The 25,093-nt window shown below is 37.5% G+C and overlaps 1 protein-coding gene across 3 annotated transcripts in view; it reads left to right on the plus strand.

Moving 5' to 3' along the window:
* Positions 1 to 25,093, plus strand: part of DIP2B (disco interacting protein 2 homolog B) — a 258,083-nt gene that overhangs the window by 182,396 nt on the left and 50,594 nt on the right. For 2 of the 3 annotated variants that reach the window (XM_004388322.2, XM_023742403.1), the window contains 9 exons: positions 4,950 to 5,162; positions 7,819 to 7,974; positions 8,887 to 9,006; positions 12,700 to 12,897; positions 14,534 to 14,625; positions 16,994 to 17,104; positions 18,436 to 18,559; positions 19,176 to 19,285; positions 23,736 to 23,838. In XM_004388322.2, the coding sequence (XP_004388379.1) occupies positions 4,950 to 5,162; positions 7,819 to 7,974; positions 8,887 to 9,006; positions 12,700 to 12,897; positions 14,534 to 14,625; positions 16,994 to 17,104; positions 18,436 to 18,559; positions 19,176 to 19,285; positions 23,736 to 23,838 (1,227 nt within the window). The remainder of the gene's footprint in view (positions 1 to 4,949; positions 5,163 to 7,818; positions 7,975 to 8,886; positions 9,007 to 12,699; positions 12,898 to 14,533; positions 14,626 to 16,993; positions 17,105 to 18,435; positions 18,560 to 19,175; positions 19,286 to 23,735; positions 23,839 to 25,093) is intronic. The other variant, XM_023742402.1, reaches the window with a different exon arrangement.

Below are 25,093 nucleotides of genomic sequence, written 5' to 3' on the forward strand. Positions count from 1 at the left end.
CACCCCTTTCCATGGGCTCCAGAATATCTTACATTAACTGGCCTGCTGGTTGTTTCCTTTATTTGTTCTTTGAAGCTCCAACTTGCAGTCACCTCCCTTTTTCTGACCCATTTGAGGCAGCACATTTTGTAGTGGTTGCTGGGATGAAATCTTTCTGTCAGTGAATCTTGACTTATCTGCTGTTCCAAGCTATGAACTGGGCTTACTTTGGTTATTGGCTGTGTGAACCCAGTGGAAGACACTGTGTTTTTAGGAACTTACTGAGCTTACACAATATCCCTCAGGTTGTGTAAACTAAAACATATCATTTTTACCCCCACAAATCATTCTAAATTAGTTTTTATTAAACAGCTTTATTGAGGTATATTGACATACAGTAAGCAGCACATATTTGAAGTGCTAAGTTTTGGCATATATGTATACCCATCACCACAATCTAATGTCTCCATCCCAAAGTTTCCTCATAATTCCTTTAAAATCTCCATCTCCAGCCTTCCCCTGTCCCCATCCCCAGGTAACCAGTGATCTGTTTTCTATCACTATACATTAGTTTGCATTTTCTAGAATTTTTCATAAATAAAATCATACAGTTTTGTTTGTATGTGTGACTTCTGTCACTCAGCATAATTGAGATTCATCCATGTTGCTATGTATATCAGTAATTCATTACTTTTTAAAAAATTTATTAAAAAATATATATATAACATGAAATTTGCCATTTTAACCATTTTAAAGTGTTCAGTTTACAATGTTATACAACCATCACCACTGTCTATTTCCAAAACCTTTTCATCTCTGGCAGAAACCTGTCCTCAGTGAGCAATAACTCCCTAGCCCCTGGTAACCTCTAATCTACTTTCTGTCTTTATGAGTAGTTAATTCCTTTTTATTGCTGAGTAGTATATCCACTTTATGGATATACTACAGTTTATTGATTCATTTGTTGATGGACATTTGGTTTGTTTCCAGTTTTTAGCTATTACAAATAAAGCTCCTGTGAACATTCATGTACAAATCTTTGTAGGATATATGCTTTCATTTCTCTTGAGTGAACACATAGGAATAGAATGACCAAATGTTGGGGGTTTAAATTTTTAAAACAAATATTTTAGGTATAATAGATGAAGAAGAAGAGAGTCATTTCCACACATAGCTAAAGACTAAAACTGCTATAGCAGTTAAGAACAGTAGTAAATTCAGGATTTTTCCTCTCTTAAAATCAACAAGCTAATTGTTTATATGTTTCCTAATTGGTTATAAATGGATATTAGTCTTCTAGTGACCAAGTATTATTAACTGATGCTGTGTTAAAAAAATCACACCAAATTATAAACTGAAGGGCAAGATTTATTTTCAAAATTCTTTTCTGCTGTGTAGACATATTTCATTCATCATATTCAAGAATTTAGGAAGAGACGTCAGGAAAATGATAATTTCATTTCTGTTAATATTAATTTAGTCTTGCCCAAGTTTCTACAAATCCATAGCAGTTTCCTGGGTGACAGTTGCTTCAAAAAGAATGCTGCCTAATAAACATAAATATTTAAGGGTGCTTATTTTTATTTTTAAGAAGATATAGTCCCAGAACAGTGCTTACATTTTGTGTGATCTTACCATGTGATCAACTTTAAGCCTCAGCTAGCCACAGTTCTGTGTCTGTAAGCTAACATTCTCAGGCAGCATGATCAGCATGGTCTTTTTTATTCTACCAGCCTTTGGTCAGTTTCTGCCAACTGTCCGTTTATGTTTATAGGAAAGAACTAGCCATTTAAATTATTTTTAGTGAAAATTTCAGATGCTGTTGCAAATCAAAAAGAAACACTCTTATAACTTTTCCTGGAGAGGAGAAGGAAAGCTAAGGTTTATTGACCAACCACTATGTGCTGGCACTTCTGTGGTTGCTTTCTATACATTATCTCATATCATGGTTGCCTGTTGGCATCTAGAATAAAAATGAGTTTCCTCAGCATGTCTTACAAGTCCCTTAGCAACCCAGCTCTGCCTACTTGTCCAGCCTCATTTTTCATAACTACCAATTTTGCATCCTGTGCTTCACCTAGTCTCAGCTTCTTTCATATCTCCAAATTTGCCTTGTTTTCTGTCACCTCCAAGCTTTCTCACATGCTGTTCCCTCTATCTGACTCTTCTCCCCCTGCCTCTATCCATGGTCATAGCTAATCCTACTTATTTTTCAGGTCTTGGCTTATGTCTCACCTCCTGGCACCTGCCCTGAGCTCCTGTAGGACTCTTAAGTCCTGCTAGGATAGGAACTCTGTCTTCTTACTCACCATTTTATTCCTACCAACTATTGTCGTGCTTAATACTATTTGTTGAAAGAACACACAGATAACCTTCACAGATGGGTAATTTTATCCACATGTCCTACAGCTAGTAAGTGATGGACCCTAGAGTTCAAATGAAACACACCAAAGCTGTATTCTTTCCTTTACACTAAACTGCTCCATGGTTGTAAGTCATTAAACATGCTGAGAGGGACTGGCAGGCACATTAGGCAACTGAATTGAAATAATATGTCCAATTACATAATTGATCCAATATAGAAACATAATGAAGCCAGTTTTCCATAAACCTGGTCACTGGTTTTCCTGTCTTTTGGAAATTGAGTTATTCTGATTTTAGACTTACACGAATTAAAACAAACGATGCAGTAAAGGCAGCCTGCAAATGCAGTGTGGTTCATGGGATCCTAAGATACATTACCCTGAAAATACTCTATTTTAGAGTCAGATTTGCCTGTCTTGTGGGCCCCCGTCCCAACCCATTTTTAGCATATTTACAAAGAAATCTTTGCCTCCTAAGGTACAGTTGAAATGTTAGAATATTTTTTGAAATTATGCAGAACATTTTCCTTAGATAAAGGATTACAGATGCCATTACTTTTCTTTCTCTACACCTTCCTTTAATTACCTCCTTTTGCGTTATGAATCACTTTCAGCTTTAGAGAGCTGCATCTCTTTTATCCCCCGTTACCTCTCTAACCTCATCTCTTGCCACTTACCCCTTCATACTCTTGGCTCCATTTACGTGGAAGTAGTTGAAATGCCATGAATTCACCACACTCAACTCCTCCAGAAAAATCTGACTGAGATTGGTGCCCCTCCTGCGAAACCCTTGATTTACCCCATTTCTTAGCATCTGTTGTATCCTTTCAAAGTAGTGTGTGTACTTGTGTGTTCTCAGTACTAGACTGTAAGCCCTTTTAGGGCACATACTGTTTCATAAGGTCCCATACATCTCAGAACCCCAGAACCTAATACGGTTCCCGGCACATATTGTGGTTATATAGAACATATTTAAAAAAAAAAAAAAAAAGAATCATTCAGTCTTGGGCCTCAGATCTTCAGTATGAAATAATAAATTGGAGGTAGTACAGAACAGGAAGCAAGGATGTAGTCATGATTTTAACTTTCTCTCTTGCTCTGGACCTGCAGAGTTTGGCTTCTGGATTAGATTAATCTTTGGTGGTTCAAATTTGCATTGTCAAATGCTAGTCATTTTCCAGCCCTGTGGTCACCTCTTTGGCTCTTGGAACCAAAGTAAAGCAGGGGCCTTGCACTTCCATGTGTATTAAAGGAAAGCATTCTGCAAGATTAACCATAGAATATTTAATTTTTTTTTTTAATCAAATGAAGTTCAGTCCACACGTCTTAAATTATAAACCCCCAAAAACCATTTAGAAGGGTTTGTCCTGTATCAGACCAAATGCCCCCTTTAACTTGGAGGCCTCCTAAGCCTAGAGCCCTGGAATAAATTCCTGACTTCTGCTTCCCTCAGCTATCTTACATTTGGTTGAACTTTTGTTTCTAATTTTTTTTAACTTGCTTTTCTAATTTAGGCCTTATTTTCCTGAAGTTAGAGCCAGGCTAAATACAGACATCAGTGAAATTCTCACAATTCCCCTCAGACTGAGAATTAAGGAAATAAATACAGATGCTGTGCCCTCTCCTGTCATGTTTGGAAAGCTTACCTGTGCCAGGTGACCAGCTGGCTTTTCCACTAAAACCAGGAGTGCTTCCAGGCTAAGGACTGTGACTTATTCCACCTCTCTCCAGCACCTTGCTCACTGTTTGGCAAATAAGTTGTTAAGAAAAATAAGTTTTTATATATCCCTATCAAGGTCATTTCCTTTTAAGTAGAGACTTAATAAGAACTTGTCAGAATCAGCGTAGCAACCTGTCACGAGGTTCTTTAATGTCACGAGGTTCTTTAATAAAGAGATTAAGGAACATATATAAGTACCTCAGTATTACTTGAGAATAAGTACAAGCCGTTCCTGCGTTACAAAGTCTGACTTACATACAACCAGTAGTTATGAACCAACCCCCATAAAACCTATTATATTAAAAATTCGAGGTACATACAGTGGTTTGTAATAACAAATGGACACTACAATGTGCATCAAAACATTACAATTATTATTACTGTGTTATTTTAAAGATGTTTTAATATATCTGGAAGTTTCTTTAATATTTTTTATACATACAAAGGTACACTAGAAACTATATACTGGGACAAACATTTGACTGACGTTAGATATGAACCATACCTAACTGTTCCAACTTATGTACAAATTCGACTTAAAGACAGATTTGGGAACAGAACTCATTTGTAATCCAGGGACTGCCTGTAGATAAACCAGAAGAATTTAGATACTGATTTAGCTCAGAACAGAAAATGAATGACATTTAAATGTTCTCAAAAGACTTTTAAACAACTTAAAATTACCTGTAGATTTAGACTATTTTATTTTTGCAGGCTTTAATCCATAGACCTTTCCTTGAGATTCTTAAGAAAGCTTGCATATTACCTACCTTAAGAATGCGAATGTTTTGCTGGTGTCAAAATTGAATGTGTGGTCAATGAGCAAGGACTGAAAGGTCTCTGTTTTAGGCAGGATCGAGAACAACTTTTTTTCTAATTCCACACAGACACGTCTTCGGCCTCTGAGGATGAGGGCTCTCTGAGACGCCAAGCTGCGCTCTCTGCTGCCTTACAACAGAGCTTACAGAATGCTGAGTCCTGGATCAACCGTTCAATTCAGGGATCGTCCACTTCTTCATCCGCATCTTCTACGCTGTCCCATGGAGAGGTCAAAGGAACCAGTGGGTCTCTAGCTGATGTATTTGCCAATACTCGAATAGGTAGGAGCTGGATCTACCCAAGAAGCCCAAATTATGTTCCATTTGGCTCCCAGTATCCAGAAAATCGTTTATGATTTGTATGAGGTTTTTCAGAGTGGCCTACAAAATATAATCAGAGAGAACATGACAGCTAATGAGGCAAAGAAGGAAACACCAGCAATACATTTGTTACAGGAATGATAGGTATCATCTGCATTATTGGTGCATAGTGTTGCCCACCTGAAGCCATAGCTATTTCCATAAGCAATACTCAAGCTGCAGGATACAACACCAGTCTTACTGTGGGTTTATCCCAGTTGAAGAATATTCCATGTATTAAAAGGTGTTAAAATGTGTAACATCTTAGATTTTCCTAGGACTGTTGTCTATATTCTTTCAAAAAAAAGAAAAATCAAACCTAAGCTAATTCTACACTAAGACAATGCCCGTGAGGCCCTTTTGTCTTTACCGTAAAGACTGGGTTTATTGTCCTTGCTGCTGTGATATTGCTACAACCAGAGTGTGCAGACTGAAGATGTTGGTACTCTGTGAGCTGCTGCCTGCTCTGGATGCTACTGTACGGAGTGTAGCTTTTGCTTGGCTCTGCTCTATGTTTTTGTGTGTTCTTTAAGAGTTTGTGACATCTGCAGATAAAGATATAGCTCAGATGTCTGCTTTTGCTTAGCCGGTTGGTACAAATTGCACCAAGTAATGTATATTCACATTATCTGTCTGTGATAACCTTCCCTTTTTTTCTTGACATTCAGTTGCATTTTGGTGTCTTAATTTTCTTATTAGTGACCCTTCTGTACCATCATATATAGAAGATAAAGATACAGAGTATATACCTATTCATTGATTTCTGAAAAGAAAAACTTGGGAAATTTTTAAGTCAAGGCTATAATTTTTAAAGAAAATAGTTAACTTGAGGGTATGGTTGCCCAAATTAAAAAGCCAAGTGCCAGAATCTTCATAAAGCAGCTGTGGATGTACATATTTACCACCTCTTCTCTTTTGGAAGCTAAGCTGCAGAAGCCATGGTTGGGTCAGACTTTATTTCCATGCTTGTCTAAAGAGCAAATTCAATTGTTAAAAATATTGTCCTAGTGCCTAGTTAACTTTATCTGAGCTTTTGTTAGCAAGATCATTTCATCTGTCCCCATATTTCTATTACTTTCTCTACTATCTGAAAAGTTATTGGTTTAGTTACTCACAGAAACCTTTTATCCAACATTATTGGGTTTTGGATATTTGTTCTAACAGAAGTAATTCATGTTCCTAATAGAAAAGTTTGAAAATACTGGTAAAAGAAAAATAGTCTATAATTCCACTTCCCATGGGTAACATTAGTTGTTATCACTTTAGTGTATCTCTGTCTAGACTCTGGTTTTTGTCTGGGTTTTTACAAAAATGAAATTGTACTAAACAAAATGTTCATAACCTGCTTGTCTTACTTAGCAGTGTATCACAAACATGTTTTACGTCATTGATATAAAACTATGCTATTGTTTTAATGGTTTCAAAGCATGCCATTAGATGGCTGTGACCTGATTTATTTAGCCATTCCCTCTTCTGGACATTTAAGTTGTTCCCAGTTTTTCACTATTGTAAAAACTTCTGGAATGAACATCTTTGATCACACAACTTTTTGCATTTGTCTGATTATTTTTTTAGGATGTATTCCTGTAAGTGGAATTGCTGAGTCAAATAAAAATGTCCATTTTTAATGTCTTTGTTACCAAATTACCCTATAGAAAGGTAGACGACAATATACTTGTACTAATATATTAAAAACTTTAAACGCTATTAGTTACAGACTTTTGGGGCATAAAGACTGAACTCCCATATTGATTTTAGAAATTGTTTATGTTATTTTTTTCTTTTTCATAATTTGGAGAGGCTTTTCATTGTTCTTGTAAACCATACATTTTTACTTCCTCTAATTTTCTTTCTCCAGATGTGTTTTCTAAATTTTTTATAACACATCCTTGTTCAGTGGATCTCTTCCAACTTAATGTCATTCATTCTCTCTATAGTAAGAATCTCTGCATAAAGTAGGATACAATAGCACTATTTAATCACTGCATAGAGCAAAAGAAGAACCTTGCATGTTGAGTATATCCAGGCTACCTATGGGACCTCTTAGAAAAATTGGAAGTGGACTTTATCTGTGTTTTCTTCATCTGGATACCTGAGCAAACTGACCCACTTCCAAGACACTATTGTGTTACTGGATTGAAGGGGAAACATTATAGATAAACCAACATAATCATGAAGAAATGTTCAAGAGATCAGGATATCAGTAGCAAAGTATGGTCATACTCACTTTGGTTATATTTTGAGATCACTTGTAACTTTTATTTCATTATGATTAACTTAAAACACAGCCTTTCTGTGTAGAAAACAGTGTTTTTAAGAAATATTTGATAGGTGATTTGATCTTACTAAGGCTACCCAAGTTCTTGAAAATAATAATTTTGGAAAGCTGATATGCCTGGCTTAATCTCTTGTTCTCCCATTCTGTATTGCTATTACAATTTGATTTAAAAGATTGTTTTATAAGAGCTAAATTCCTATTTGTATAGTTTTCTTCCTTGTTTAAAAAGAAAGATTTAAAGATTTCTTATTTTTACTGCTAATGTAATATAATTCTAAATTATGTTTTCTCCCCTCTTAGAGAGTTTCTCTGCTCCCCCTGATGTCACTACAACTACCTCTTCCTCATCATCATCTTCCTCAATACGCCCAGCAAATATTGACCTGCCCCCCTCGGGGATAGTTAAAGGCATGCACAAAGGATCCAACAGGTCCAGCCTTATGGATACAGCTGATGGTAGGGGTTTCTTTTTGGTAGCTAAATAGGAACAATAAGTTGAGCTGGAAAAATTCCCTTTATAAACAGTAGCGCCTGACCTGGCGGTTGCAGAACTGCATTGCAGTTGGTCCACTAACAAGTCGTCTTGAGCGCCCTCTCTTTCACAGTCTGCATGGTGGCAGCCTTAACGCTTGTTGAAACTTAGCTTGTACTTCCAAAAGACACTTTGGACAAAAAACTGAGTGTGGGGGTGAAAAACAAGAATACTACTAGACTGTACCAATGATTGTTAAGAAAGACAATTCAAACTATAGGATCACAGTTTCTAGCCAATCTGTGAAAAGACTAAGCTTTCAATGGTTTTGCCCATTTGTAATGTTAATATATACTGATGGCTCTGTAACTGTTCTTTGGACTCGGACAGACATGGCTGTGGCAGCATGCTTATCCGTTTTCCCATTCTTGCCTGTTCTGTGATATTCTTTGGACTCGGGCAGACATGGCTGTGGCAGCATGCTTGTCCATTTTCCTACTTTTGTCTGTTCTGTGATATTTCCTTGGATTTGGGCAGACATTCTAGCTCTGGCAGCATGCTTGTCCGCTTCGCACTTTTGTCCTTTTGAATATATGCCAAATAAAACTTTCTTTTTACTTTACTAAAAAAAAAAAAGAAAAGAATACTATTAGAGAAAAGGGAGATTAGGTGAAATCTGTAACCGTGTGCATTAATAATAGCACCAAATTTGTTCTCTATCATCATAAAAACTTGTTGTGTACGTATTTGTACCCATTTGGCCCAGTTGAAATAGAATGAAAATATCATTAGAAATATAATTAGAAACAAGAACTCCTGAAGGAATCTAGGAGCTAAAGAGATCTCTAAAAGCAGTGAATTTTAACTTACCTTTTTTTTTTCCTTTTCTTTTATAGGTGTTCCTGTCAGTAGCAGAGTATCCACAAAAATTCAGCAGCTTCTCAATACTCTGAAACGACCCAAAAGGCCTCCCTTAAAGGAATTTTTTGTGGATGACTCTGAAGAAATTGTGGAAGGTAGTAGTAATAATACCACATGTTTGGTATCATAGGGTTACAGGATGAATAAGACATGGTTCTTGGCTTCAAGGAGTTCATAGTTCTCTGCTCATTTTCTCCTAAGGATTGTTTCTATTTTAGATCTCAGATGAAAGATAGGGAGGGAGAAGGGGAGGAGAAAGGCAAATGGGTAACTATGGAGCATAGAACTATTCCCTGAGTGCTTGGGAATATGCTCTTTGAAATTAGGAGCCATACAAATACATAATTTTAAAAGTTATTTATATTTGGCTTTATCTTGGGATATGGATTTCAAGTTAGACTCAAAATTTTGCCCAGTCTTTTTTTGATGTAATGCTGTCCTTTTGTTAAATCACCCAGTCAGCATATAAATGCCTGCTTTCTACAGGGCAATGTGGTAGATAGTGAAAAGGGTTCAAAGATTTAGAAAAATTCTTCGTTACAATTTAGAGCAGTGCTAAAATATAAACATGTGAAAAGATAGTTTAGCCAATAAGCATGTATCAGCTAGTACAGACAATCCAGAGACGGGAAGAAAACAGTTCCTCTGTGTGATAAGGGAAAGCTTCATAGAGGAAGCAGTAGTGATCAGTGATTTAATAATTTTTAAAATATTTATGGATGAAATCATAAGATGTCTAGAATTTAATAGGGAAGGCTAAGTGGGGAATGAGTGAGGGTATAGATGAAATGAGAGTGGCCATTTGAAGGTACGTAATGAATAAATCTACCTAACAAAAAGCTTTTGTCAAAAGAACTAAGCCTTGGTAGCTTTGTAGTCCACTTTTACGTCCTGAGACTAATAGTAGGCTTTGATCACCTCAGACTTGTTAATGGAATTAGACACATTCGTAGACTACATCCAGTCTTAGCCCACTTTATGTAGCAGGAAGCAAAAAGCAACCTGACATGCTAGGTTAAGGTGAATTTCTGTTTCTTTAGGAGTTTAAATTCTTAAACTGTGAACACCTTTCTTATTGCACTGATCTTCAAGGTGCTCATGGCAGTAATGGCCTCTACAATAGCACTGTGTATTGACAAGCCAAATGAAGGCCAAGGTTTCATAGGAACCACACTGACCAATTTTCATTGTCAGTATAGAGCCAGCAGCCTTCCACTGACTGTCAGTAGACAAACCCACTGCCATCAAGTCGATTCCAGCTCATAGCAACCCTATAGAAGAGAGTAGAACTGTCCCATAGGGTTTCCAAGGCTGTAATCTTTCTCCTGCAGAACGGCTCATAGGTTTGAATCACCGACCTTTTGGTTAGCAGCCAAGCGCTAAACCATTACGCCACCGTGGCTCCTTATAAACAGACAACACATTGCTTATTTGAGTAATTATTACCTTTGGAAAAGAAAAATACCAGTATGTATTTTGGAAGTCTGAAAGAGTATGCCCAGGGTCTACATTAAGGTCCAGTGGATGGCAATAATGTATAGACTTTTAGGATGGGAAGACCATGCCTAAATATATAGTCTCTCCATAGAAATAAAATAATTGATTTAGAATCACCTACGTTTATTTATTTATTTATTTTCATTAATCTGGTGGTTTAGGATCTCAGAATGTACAAGGTAGAAGGGCAACTGAAACTGGGGAGTGAAACTATTTCATGAAAAATGAATCAAAATCTTTTAATTAAGTTTCCCAAATCTGTCATTAAATTGAGCTATAAAGTATAATATATTTAATATTTCATTTTCTTATCTAATACTTACTACTCAGTCTGTCCCTTGTTCTATCTATGTCACTTCTCCTTTCTGTATCTCTTCTCTCATCTTCCATTTACCTGGCTAGTCCCTACCCATCCTTTAAGACTCAGCCATGAATCTTAAGACCTCATGCCCTAAGCTAAGTGATGGGCCCCTGCTATGGATTGAATCGTGTCCCCCCCACAACCCACCCCCCAAAAAAAATCTGTTTTGTGAATCCTAATCTCTATGCCTGTGGTTAGAGTCCATTTGGGAATAGGTTGTCTTTGTTATGTTAATGATACAGGATTAGTGTAGGGTATGTCTTCAGTCAATCTCTTTTGAGATATAAAAGAGATTAAACAAGTAAGCGAGAGCAGCAGAGATGGGGGAAGAGAGATGCCAAGCCACATGAAGATTGCCCAGGAGCAGAAGCTCAAAAGAGACAAGGACCTTCCTCTAGAGCCAGCAGAGAAAGAAAGCCTTCCCCTAGCGCCGGCACTCTGAATTCAGACTGCTAGCCACCTAACCTGTGAGAAAATGAATTTGTGTTTGTTAAAGCCACCCATTTATGGTATTTCTGTTATAGCTGCACTGGATAACTAAGACAGCCCTCTTCTGCCCTCCCTATTCATACTCTGTCATGCACTGCTCCTATTGTAGTATACTCAGCTCTATGTGTGCATGTGTGTGCCCCCACTGGACTCTAGACACTCCTTGAGGGCAGGGACTCTGTATGCCTTGCACCTAGCACTTATTAGACACTTAATAAATGTTTGTTCAAAGCATTTATCTTCTCAGTGTTTAACCCTTCTGTTCACATAATTGACACTCAGTAAATATTTAATTTTTTATTCCATGTGTAAATTATCTTTTCTGCTATGAAAATGTGGGTTTTTTTTTTTTTTGGCTTTTTAATATTTGAATACTTTTTTAATGTAGAAAATTGAGAGGACTTCAGTTTTATCTGTAGGAAACAATATGAAATATATTATTCAGCCCCCACTTCCTGGAATGACTATGTTAATATACAGCTTTGGCCAAAGAGAACTTTTTAAAATTCAGTTCAAATCAACAAACACTGATTGAGCAGCCACTGTGTGTTAGGTACTATAATCAAGAAAAGGAGTAAGAACCATCCCTTCCCTCAAAATGCCATCAGTCTTTGGAGGGAGAAAAGCTTGTACAGTGATAGAAACCATTGAGGACACTCAGTGTTTTAATAAGGGTGGAATACCATGTAGTGTTGGAACAGTAAGGAAAGAATGGTCTCCTTGAGGAATAGTTGGGAACAGCTACCCAGAAAAGGTGCCTTTGAACTGAGTCTTCTGGAGGATGAGTATAAGAGTACACCAGGAGGCGAAGGGATTGGCTGTACAAGGCATGTGCTAAGGTATGGAGACGTGGAACAGTGTCATTCTTGCATGTGACCTGCTTGAGTCTTACAGTGACTCTGGGGAATATTTACTGTCCCCATTTTATAGATGAGGAATATGAGACTCAGGTAAAACAATCTACCTAAGGTCACACTAGTGAAGAGTGACTATAAACTTGAGTCTTCTGACTCACAGTTTAGTGTTTTTTCATTAAACATAACCTGGTGAAGTAGAACCTGGCTCTCTGACACTAGACACAAACTGAAAGGATCTAAAAATGAGTTTACTAAAGATTGCAAAATTGCCAAAAAGAAATTTATACTCTATGCTTCCCTGTATGTGCGATGGCTTGCTTTTTTACCCTTAAAGGGTCAGGATTTGTTTATTACATAAAACATTGACTAGGAGTTCACAGTTTTATGGGAAAATGAATTAAGGCCTAGTTTGTGGATTACCATTTCTAATTATGCCCTTCCTTTTAAGTGAGTTTAAACCTGATAAATACGACGAGAAAGGATACTTGCGATTAGAGGTGGAACGTTATGTTGACTGGTATTTGTACTTATTTCAGATCTTATATTCATAACCTATTGAGTTTTTGTTTTTGTTTTGGGCATAGTACCTCAGCCAGACCCCAACCAGCCTAAGCCTGAGGGAAGGCAGATGACCCCTGTGAAGGGAGAGCCATTAGGTGTCATCTGTAACTGGCCTCCTGCTCTCGAATCTGCCGTGCAGCGCTGGGGTACCACGCAAGCAAAATGCCCCTGTCTGACCGCACTGGACGTGACAGGAAAACCAGTTTACACTCTTACATATGGTGAGCTTACAAGATTCCAGCCCCCGCCCCCCCTTTTCTCCTACTAGTTCTTCAGAACATCGTGGGTAGTGTTTTTATCTTGATATTTAACAGTTTCTGGTTATTGTGTTTCAATAGATTTTTTAAATTGTTTAATACAACCTGAAGTTCTAGGTAAGGCTATGGCCAAATATTTTCATTTGTTAAAGTGACTTTTGCAGGCCAGTTAATATTTAAAAGACAGCAAAAAGAAAAAGGAGACTTTGTAGATCCGTTGATGTTTTGACATCAGAAGAGGATTTTTGAAAGATAGTTGGGCAGAATTAATGATGTATGGTGAAAATTAGTTTTATCTAAAAATTGAAACGGATAACTTTCTAGATCTTTGTCATTTACTTCATTCTTCCTCTTATGACATGCACAAAATTTCATAACGAACAAAGAATCTGTACTTTTTCATTTAGTTTTGCACTCCAGCTAAGATTTTTATTTTCCTTTTTGAAATAACTTCAAGGAGAATGGATTTGCCCCTGGGCTGTGAGATTGTGTGCCAGTTTTTTCATCAAATTACTTTTTACCTGACAAGTAGAGCACATTGTCCATAGACCTAGATACAAAACAATTTTAAAGGAAAAATAAGTTTTTATTTAAAGAATCATGTAGTTTGACATGACTTTAAACTTTGGATGCCCCCCTGGGTAAGTTGTATATAATACTAACATATCTATTTAAAATAACAATTTGTAATCTAAAGAAAGAATTTCTGAGGCAAGGTGGAGAGATGGGATAGGAAGAGAGGAAGAAGAGGCTTTTTTTTCCAAAATAGTTTTAGTATTCACTTCAGAAGCTGTATATTAAATTCATCCATATAACCCTTAAAGAAAGCAATCAGCTGACCAAATCTTTTCATGTTTATTTACATCTATGAATATATTCACATGTTTTACACAGTTAATTTACATTTTATTGTCAGTTTGCACTGAATTACAGTGGTATTGAATGTTTAATCGTTTGAATCATGCTTTTGCTTTGCAGTGACTTCAGGTATCTAACACCACATATGTAAGTGGTTTTTCAGAAAAGGTTAGAATGGAAGTAGTCTTCTGATTTTCAGTCCTGTGATAAAAATTTTTTTCTCTCCATTTAAATGTGGTGACCTTACATCACATTATTTCTAAATATTCAAATTACTTCAGAAAATTTTTTGAAATATTATCTAAACCAGGATGAGCAGCTAGTGATGATTTGTTGGGAGGCAGAACTAGCTTCGGTAAACTTGTTGTTTTCGTCAAGTCAATTTTTGACTCTGCAACCCCATGCGACAGAGTAGAAATGCCCCATAGTGTTTTCTTGGCTATAATCTTTAGGGAAGGAGATCATGGGGTTGTTCTCCTGCAGAGCTGCTGGGTGGGTTCAAACCACCAACCTTTTGGTTAGCAGCCAAGCTTTTAACCATTATGCCACGGGGCTTTGGTAAACTAGAGGAAATATAAAACTTTAAAGTCAGGGGAATCTGAGTGGGGAACAATGTGTTACTTGTCTAGCACGTCATTTGGAAATGGCTATTGTCTTATTAAATGTGCTGATGAACTGAGTGCCCTCTCACTGAGGTAGGCCTGTGTTTTTTCAATATGACTATTTTATTTTCTTTTTCCAGGAAAATTATGGAGCAGAAGTTTAAAGCTGGCCTATACACTGCTTAATAAACTGGGGACCAAAAACGAATCTGTGTTAAGACCTGGAGACAGGGTAATTGTGTTTATTGTTTTGGGGAGGTAGTGTTTTATTGTTTTCTAATATATACATTCTGGATTTTTAATGTACAACAGGGAGATTTATATAACTCTTCTTCTCAGAAAATGAAAATGGTTTAGTTCATAAGCACGGTAGCACAATACCAGGTGGTTATTTTTATAGTCATGTCTTGAAGGGCCACTCGCATGTTCCTCCTATAGTTGCTAACCAGTAAAATCGTAAGGTGCTGATAAAAAGAAAGAGAAGCCTAAGTCTTTCTGGGAATAAATAATTCAGTGCTTTAGACAAAAATAGCAAGGGATTTACTCTTGATTTTTTTTTTCCTTGACAGAATGCCCCCAAAACTTTTAAAACGTTTTCTTGGTTTTATTTAGAAACACAGGGAGATTCATGTTACTTCTAAGAGGAAGAAAATTAACATAGTTTTGTTTCTCCTTTAATTGGAAGTGACATTTTTCTTTTGAAAATCTTTTTTAATTTTTGAAGGTTTTTTTTTTTATCCTCTCCTACTAACTTTCTGAATATGATGATTTCTTACCATCAAGCGTGACTTTTCTGAATATTAAGTATTGGTGCCTTTTCCATTTGAAAGTCGTAGAGTGAAACATACCAGCTGCACAGCAGACTTCTTTTTAGTGGACTCATGATTACAGAATCTCCTAAACTAGCCTTTTAAAAATTCTTTTGCGTTGGCAGAGGACACCTAAAGGATGGCTTTTACTTGTAAATGTGACACATGGGTGTTTATGAGCCCTCACTGAGTCCTCAGAAGGTGATTTGTTTCTGCCTAGCAACATGGACACTTTTGTGCAAGAAGAAATTGGGTTGTTTAAATTAAGTGTCTTGTGGAATTAGTATTTTTTAGCACTCTAGGAAAGTTTAACACTGAGGACAAGTTCAGAATTGAACCAGTCTTGGGAGTGAGTTAATATTTGAAGCAAAAGAAGGGGAAGCAAGAGTCCAGTGATGTAATTAAGTTTCAAAAGTTAATCTGTGTCTTAGTTATCTAGTGCCTCTGTAACAGAAATACCATAAGTGGATGGCTTTAACAAACACAGATTTATTTTCTCACAGTTTAGGAGGCTAGAAGTCCAAATTCAGAGTGCTGGCTCTAGGGGAAGGCTTTCTGTCTCTTCTGGCTCTTGGGAAAGGTCCTTGTCTCTCCTGAGCTTCTGCTCCTGAGCGATCTTCATGTGGCTCGACAGCTCTCTTCCCCCATCTCTGTTTACTAGTTTGCATTTAATCTCTTATATCTCAAAAGAGATTAACTCAAGATACACCCTATACTGATCCTGCCTCATTAACATAACAAAGACAACCCATTCCCAAATGGGATTATAACCATAGATATGGAGGTTAGGATTTAGGACACATAGTTTTAGGGGACACAGTTCATTCTATAACAGTCTATAAATAACCAAGCCAAAGTAACAAACACCGCAAATGATAGTGACTTCTGTGTTTTTGGCACAGAGGTTAGGAGTTTGGCTGCTTACCAAAATGTCAGCAGTTTGAATCCACCAGCCACTCCTTGGAAACCTTATGGGGCAGTTCTACTCGGTCATATAGGGTTGCTATGAGTTGGAATCGACTCGTTGGCAGTGGGTTTTGTTTGGTTTTGGTTTCTGTGTTTTTCCATTCCTTGAGTAAATTAGGAAGAGTCATTTATTCCTGTGGTATGTTACAAGTGAGACCACAGGTTTGAATGTGTTATAAAAGTTTCACTGTTTATCTTTTGTTAATGAATTAACTTTGTATTCATAATGGTTTCTGCCATTATGACTTATAACTATTACCAAATGCCTTCATGCTAGAACACTTACCTTGTTGGCTAAGTGAGTGAGGATTAATGCAATGAATTAGTTTAAAAGTAAGAAAACTTTTGGTTTACCCTGAGATGGTAATTGAGTCCATCAACACATGTAGTTTCTTTCTGAGAGGGGTAGTAGGGCTTACTCTTTAATATGTTGGTCTGTCTAGAGAGATCCATTGCATTCATTTTATTCCTTCAGCCTTGCACTAACATAAATTGCCTTAAATTTCCTAAGTAATTAACTTACCACTTAAAGTAAGTTGTTTACTGCTAGATCACCAGTAGAATTAAGTAAAAATTTCTTACGATGATGATTAATTGCATTATGATTCCTAAAATGCTTCTTAGCATAAGCATGAGAGCAGTGGCAATCTTTTTAGGTATGTGCATCTTTGTCAGTAACTTAATTTCCTCTAGAGCAAATGGCTGCTAAGTAGCTGATTTAGTGTGTTCACAGTAAGTGTTAGATATGAATGTGTATCTTAGAGAGTGACACTGAAAGCTTGAGTCTGTGTATTCCTCTGTATTGAATGCCATTATACCTTTCAGGTTGCCCTGGTTTACCCCAACAATGATCCAGTCATGTTTATGGTGGCTTTTTATGGATGTCTCCTGGCAGAAGTGATTCCAGTGCCTATAGAGGTACCTCTTACCAGAAAGGTAACATTGCTAAATCTAGAAGGAATGCAGCCTGATGTGAGATGGCAGGTTCTTACTGGATCATTGATTCAGTCACAACATTAGAAACAATCTGACCATTTTCCAAAGTCTTCAGCCTCACTTTCTAAAAACATGGAAGTTGTAGAAAATATACTTTTCCCAAATGTTAATATTTTCAAGTTTCGTATGAATAGAATGTTTTCCAACTCAGAGAATTTTTATAGTATTGTATATCAGGGGAAAAAAAAACATGGAGGTATACTTGACTTTCAACAGTTACCATTTATCAGAAGTATCACTCTTTCTTCAGAGTCTATGAATAACTACATTTATAATAGTTGAGACCTTTTTGTAAAGGAATTTCCTTTAACTGTTTCCCAAAACCTGGGATTTCCATTATATCAGAGGGCCATGCGGTGATGGCATGTTAATTCTACAGATCAGGATTTTACTTTGACAACACATCAGCCCTATTAAAATGAAATGTATGTAGTAAATGTCTGTGTTTGACCAGAATGATTTCTCCAGGAGCTGTTTGACCCTAATTTTCTCATGCAGTTTGTTATTACTATTGAAAATTGATGTTAAAGATGAATATGGTGGAGGATGTGGATTTATAAGAAAAAAATATTTTCTGAAATGAATAAAAATCAAGCTAGTAATATGTTTGAAGCTGTGGTTGATGTGATATCGTATCCTTAGATTGTTCAGGAAATTGTAGGGCTCTTCTTAAATTAAGTTGATAGTACTTGTGTGATTGCATAATGATACTTTTAAGATGACATTTTAATGGAAGTATTTAGACTGTCCCTTTGGTTGTTTTTGCTGTTGTTGTTGTCTTATATCTACTCCCTTTAAAATAGAATAATAAAGAGTAAATAGATTTGGGCACAGCCATCCATTCACTTTCATTGTAAGTTTGGACATCTGGTGTCCATTTTCATTGTTCATTTTGTTCTCACCTGAATTGCTTGTCGTTTGGATTTGGGAGTGAGGCTAGGGACTGGCACCTTAACCATGTTAGCCTTTATTTCATTTGCCTCAGATTAATCTAAAGAGGATCATGGCTGGCCCTTGGGTCACATTTGGCTGATTAAAATTCATAATAACGTTAGATTAATAAAATACTTGATTTGTGCTTAGGAAGTCAGCATATTGTTGAAATTATTTGGAAGAACATTGTCGTCACTGGGGTTTGATAATTGCCAAATATCAGTGGGGTTCCATGAATGTCATCACACAAGTGCCAGTGCATTACTAAGTGTTAGATCTGGGGGCATAGGTGTGCTCACTTTCGCTCCCCTGCTGTGCTCATTATCTTTCCTCCACAGGATGCTGGAGGCCAGCAGATTGGCTTCTTGCTAGGAAGCTGTGGTATTGCCTTAGCTCTTACCAGTGAAGTTTGTCTGAAGGGGCTGCCAAAAACCCAGAATGGAGAAATTGTACAGTTCAAAGGTTAGTGATATTTGTACCCGAATTATCAGCCAAAAGTTAAAACTGAGTGCCTTCGTTAGTCTTGTAGTTTAATTATAGCTAAGTACTTTTCATACTTTTAAAATTTAATTCTCACAAGCTCATGAAGTAGGTACCATGATTATCCCCATTTTATAGGTGAGGAAAACTGAGGCACAGAGAGGTTAAGTAACTTGCCTAAAGTCACAGCTAATAAATGGCAGAGCAGTGATTTGAACCCATATCTGTCTGATTCCACAGCCCCATACCCTTAACCGTTATGCAGATGGTTGTAAAAAGCTACCACTCTGTACACTAAAGCTAAATGTAGGAACAGAGGATAGACCACTAACCCCATTGGACTTCCACTGCCAAATGGACCTCCCAATTGCTGAGGTAATTTCAAGGCCTGGAATTAGCATGTGGAACGATCTTACTTTTGAAAGAAGGTATAACTGTCTGGTGATTTATCACTGAAAACTAATAAAAGTATTTTACTGATTGTAGAATGTCCTCAGGTTTTATAATTTGGTCTCTTGGCATTAAAAATGACCAGCTCAATGTGAGCTCCTTCCCTGATGGCTTAGGCAATTCAATTTTTATTTTGGGTTTGATATAGGTTGGCCCCGGCTCAAATGGGTTGTAACAGATTCCAAGTACCTTTCAAAGCCGCCTAAGGACTGGCAGCCCCACATCTCACCTGCTGGTACAGAGCCAGCATACATTGAGGTAAGTCCTGAGGCCATAGAACACATATTCTGGCTTTTACTTCACTTGGTTACCATCTTACAGAAGGGAAAACTAACTTTTTTCAGTTTTAAAGCTGGAAGATCCTCTTGCTATGTTAGATTCCCATCTATTGACTTGTAAAATGCCCCATAGTGGACATTCTCTTCTAATTATTTTTATCATAAATACACATTGAAGAGAAAGACAACAAAGAAATTGATCCTTGCCACATAAGAAAGTTACAAAAGGCTCTAGAGAAATAGAAAATTTTAAGAAATGATTTACTCTGCTCCTTTTTTTTTTTTTTTTTTTTTTAAGTTGGGAGGGTGTAGGCAAGAGAATGGATAAATGAGGAGGGAAAATAACTGTCCCTGAAAAGAACAGATTCAACAAATGAAAGCAAGAGCTAGAAGAAACATTTAGCGTTGAAGGTTAGTGCAGGAGTTTGAATCATTGGTAACATGATGTAATTGAAGGATTAAGTCTTACTCATAGCAGGCACCAGGCTGAGTGCTCTAAATGCATTATCTCATTCAGTCCTCACAAGTACCCTGTGAAGGTGGGGACTACTAGTAAACCTTTTTTTATAGATGAGGAGACTAAGACTTAAAAGAACTTGAATAACTGACCAAAGGTCATGTGACTCAAAAGTGGCAGAGCTAGGACTCAAACTCAGGTTTGTCTAACTCTGAAAACTATACTCTTCACAGCTCTGCATCCTGCTTGAGACATATTAATAAATGCTCAACCACACTTTGTTAAATTAATGAATAAACAAATCAATAAATTTTTAAATTAAAAGATTTGGGGGGTACAGGGGAGTGCACCCAGCCTGTGCCCTGGGGAGATAACAAGTATAAACAGCTCTTCAAATAATTTGGCTGAAAGGGAAGAGTGGGCAGTAGCTTTGAGAGGTAATGGGGTAATGTTGGGTGCAGAGAGGATCGTCTTAAGGGTGGAAGACATTTGAGTATGATGAAATGACAGACAAGTAAACAGGCATTTACAATACCAAATTTATTGATCGACTGTCAGTCCATATCATCTCTCAGTGATGACCTTGTTCATCACTCCATCCTCTTCAAAATTCTATACTCATTGACTTCCTGGACCACTCTCAGTTCTCCTGCCTCACTGATCACTCCTTTTCAATCTTCTTTATTAGGTTTCCTAAAAGATGAAGAGCCCCAGGGCTCAGTCCTCACACCTTTTCTCCATTTATATCCACATCCAGGTCCACGTCTTTACAGTCATGTGCCACAGAATGTCCGTTTGGGTAACGTCCAACCCCATAGATGTCTGTGGTCCCATAAGGTTATAGTAAGAGTTCAGAAATCCTGATCTGAGAACGGGACGTAACGGACGTAACCAGACATAGTGAATGCAACAGCTTCCTGCCTGCAACACGTTGCATCTCATTTCTTGTATACAAAGCGATTGCTCTGCCAGGAGTATAATGGTACAGCACATATATAACCTATAATACATATGTCATGATAGTCAAATAGAATGCCTGTTACTGGCTTATGTATGTAATGTACTTTCTATTGTTATTTTAATGTGAACTTTCCGTACTTACAAATAAAAAGTTTACCATATAACAGTGTACACTTCGACTCATAGGCAGCAGCATCTGATCTCATGTATTGTGCATCTTTTGAGTGTTGTAGCATTCTCTCTCTGTTTAACTTTCTTTTGAAAATATTACCGTGAAGTGTGTCATGGCTCCCAAATGCAGCAAAACCAGCACTAGTGATAGCAGCAGCAAGCGGCAAAGGAGAGGTACCGATTTGGAAGTGAAACAAAAGGTTATTAAACAGCATGAAGGTGGAAAATCAGTGAATGCTATTGCTTGCAATTTAGGCATGTTCGCACAATGTCCAAATCACATAACGTCCTATTTCACAGAACATATCGTGGACATTAAGTGACACGTGACTGTATATTGTTTATATGGTTTCAACTCCCAAATTTGTATCTCCAGACCAGGACCTCTCCCCTGAAATGCAGACTCAAATACCTAGTAGCTTGCTGTCTCGTCTTTAGTGGATGTCTAATAAGGATTTTAGACTTTAAAAGGTTGAAACCAAGCTTTTGATTTTCCCACCCAAAGTACTGTTAACTCAGTCTTCCTTAGCTCAGTAAGTGATATCCATTCCTCCAGTTGTTCAGTCCAAAAATCTTAAAGTCGTCTCTCTCTCAAATCCTATATCCAGTCCATAAGTAATATTGTCAGGTCTTCCTTCTGAACCCAGAGTCCAACCACTTCTCACCGCCTCTCCCAATCACCCTGGTCCTCATCACCTTCATCTTCTGTCTGGATTACCCTAAAATAGGTTCCTCACTGCTCTTCCTGCTTCCTCCCTTGCCCCCCGTAGTCTTTTTTTTTAACAGCAGCTAGAGTGATTTTATTGAAACATAAGCCCGATCATAACGCTTCTCAGCTCAAAACCTTCCAAAAGCTCTCCTTCTCACTTGGAGTACCAACTAAAGTACTTACAAAGGTGTATGAGGCCTTACATGATTTCTAATCTCATTTCCTGTCACTCCTCCTTCACTCACCATGTGGTAGCTGCCCTAACCTTCTTGCTGTTCTTGAGCACACCAAGTACTCTGCTGCTTCAGGTGGTGGCTTCTGCTGTCCATCTGCCTAGAATACACTTCTCTCAAATGTCCACATGACTCGATTTCTCACTTTTCCAGTCTATGCTCAGATACCACACATCATCAACGAGACCTTCCCTGATCACTTTATATAAAACAGCATCTTTACCCACTATCTCTAGTCCTCTTAGCCTGCTTTATCTTTCTTCTTAAAATTTATCCCATCTGAAATATTTTTATATACGTTTGCTTATGTTTGTCTTGATTAGAATGTAAGCTTCAGGGTAGGAACTCTGTGTCTTTTGTTTATTACAGTATCCTAAGCTGCTAAAATAGTGTTTGGCACATAGTAACTACTTAATACATGTGCATTAAATGAATGGATACTATTGAGATATGTAGAATGCGTGATTAACTCAACTTTATGGAGTTAGGGAAGGTTTCTTTGAAGAAATGAAGTCTAAGTTAAGTTCTATATCAAATAGGAATTTGTCAGATGAAGAAGGGCAGGAAGGGTATTCCAAATGAGGGAATGTGTTCAGAGGCCTGGAGTTGAGAAGGAGGATCCCAGGTGAGAGTTGCAGGTTAATTCAGAATAACAGCAGCCTAGAATGTAGAGGGAAGTAGTTCTACATGAGGCCAGAAAGCTAGACAGGGGTCACATAATGAAGCTCCTTATATGGTTTGCTAGTGAGTTTGAAGTATCCTGCGTAGTAGGGAGCTATTAAAAGGTTTTAAGAAGAGCAGTGATAAGACTGAACTTGTTATAAAAAGATGTTTCTGGTTAAGAAGGGAAAAAGGAAGACTAGATTTTACAATTATCTGGTTCCATGATGGGAGGGATGGAGAAGACTAGATGGAGTTGAGAGATGATAAGGAAGTCGAATGGGCAGGACTTGGTGACTGACTCTGAAGAGGGAGGGGGCCGGAGTGATTCTCAGATTTTTGACTTGGGCAACTGGGTAGGTGGCGGTGCCCTTTACTAAGAAAATACAGCAAGAAGACATTTGTCATGGGAAGGGGGATGAAGAATACAGTGTTGGACACATTGGGTTTCATAGGACTATGGGACATTCAAGGGGAACAGTTGATCTGTGGGCCTAGATCTCTGGAGACAGGTCTGGGTTGGAGATAGAGAATTGGAATGTGGCACCTGATGGGAATAAAGTGAAGAGAGAAGAAGGAGGAGTGCAGAACTTTCAGCAATGTCTGAAGGGAGGGAAAGAGAAAGTGAAGGAGGGAGGGAGGGAAAGAGAAAGTGTCAAGAAAGGGAGAAGTCGGGTGTCAAATGCTGCAGAAGGGTCTGATAAAATAAAGTATGCAACATGTCCTTTTGATTTAATAATCAAAAAGTTGATGATCTTGGTAAAAGCAACTTGAGTGGAGCATTGAGGGTAAAAGCAACATTATAATTTGAATAGATCATTTATAGGTCTCGCCCTACCCAGACTGGGAGCTCTTCATGGACAGGGGTCACATCTTACACCCTTTAATTATGCAGCACCAAGCTTGATGTGTATCTGATACTGTGCTTCTGTGAATGCAGCTCCAGTCTCTGTTTGTTTTAGCTCTTTTAGCAGCCACTTCACACTGATGACTAACTAAACTTTTAAGTCTTTTTCGCACATATGTTTGTTGAGCTTTGTCATTCCCCAGTCGTATCCTTGCATGAGTAGAGTTTGGGACCCAGGTGCATTGACTTAAATATTCATATTAAAATGTTAAATTTAGCCTATTGTCTCAGCTTATCTGGATTTTATTTTTGGATTCTTGTTATGTCATTTCTGAGTTACATTTGAAATAATCCATTTTGTTGTGTTTCTTTCTTACATTTTTTTTCCCCTAGTATAAAACAAGCAAAGAAGGGAGTGTAATGGGAGTTACAGTGTCCCGGCTTGCAATGTTGTCTCACTGCCAAGCTCTGTCCCAGGCCTGCAATTATTCTGAAGGTCAGACTTTATCCCATGACTGCCCTTATTGTTTAGCTTCAGATGTATGTGGCTGTGAGCAGGGTGCTCAACGATTGGATTCCATTTAATGACCAAATTCAGAGTGAAATGTTCTAAGACACATTCTTGGCTTGCTTTTGTTTTCTTCTTCTTCTTCTTTTTTTTTTTTTTTTTAACAAATATGCTGTCATTTTAAAGAACTAGAATTCTGGGCAAACAGAATACGTAAAGCATGACTTATAGAATGCAGAAATAGAAAACCCTAATTAAAACAATGTGTTTATTAGCCGCAGAATGTGAGGTATCTCCATCTTTCCGGGTGTGTAGAGTCCCACAGCTCTACATTTGGAATTAGAGTCAAAGAAATTTAGCTACCAAGAAGCACAAGTTAAGGCACAAAAAAGTATTTTTATGGCTGAGCTTTAGATATTGTTGATATACGTTGTGTAATGACTAATTGCCTTGGAACGTTCTTTGCGATATTAATTTTTTTAGTGTTTTATTTTCCTTTGTAAAGTGAAACAAGTTAATATATGTTCATTATACAACAGCATTCTTGTCTGGTTAAAAAATGTATAATGGAAACAAATCAAAATATCTAACAATAGGGACTGATTACGTTATAATATATTCATATAATGGATTCTCCTCTGAGACATTAAAAATCATGTTCTTGATTCACCAAAGAAGACATTCAGGTGGCCAACAGACACATGAGGAAATGCTCGCGATCACTAGCCATTAGAGAAATGCAGATTAAAACCACAATGAGATACCATCTCAACCTGGCATTACTGGCACGAATTAAAAAAACTGGAAATAACAAATGTTGGAGAGACTGCGAGGAGATCGGAACTCTTATGTACCACTGGTGGGAATGCAAAATGATACAACCATTTTGGGAAAATGATATGATGCTTCCTTAGAAAGCTAGAAATAGAAATACCATACGGTCCAGCAATCCCAGTCCTAGGAATATATCCTAGAGAAATAAGAGCCGTCACATGAATAGACACATACACACCCATGTTTATTGCAGCATTGTTCACAATAGCAAAAAAGATGGAAACAACCTAGATGCCCATCAACAGATGAATGGATAAACAAACTATGGTACATACACACAGTGGTGTATTATGCAACCATAAAGAACAATGATGAATCTGAAGCATCTCATAACATGGATGAAACTGGAGGACATTATGCTGAGTGAAATAAGTCAATCACAAAAGGACAAATATTGTATGAGACCTCT

Source organism: Trichechus manatus, unplaced genomic scaffold (genome assembly GCF_000243295.1).
Source record: "Trichechus manatus latirostris isolate Lorelei unplaced genomic scaffold, TriManLat1.0 scaffold00209, whole genome shotgun sequence".
Classification (NCBI taxonomy): domain Eukaryota; kingdom Metazoa; phylum Chordata; class Mammalia; order Sirenia; family Trichechidae; genus Trichechus; species Trichechus manatus.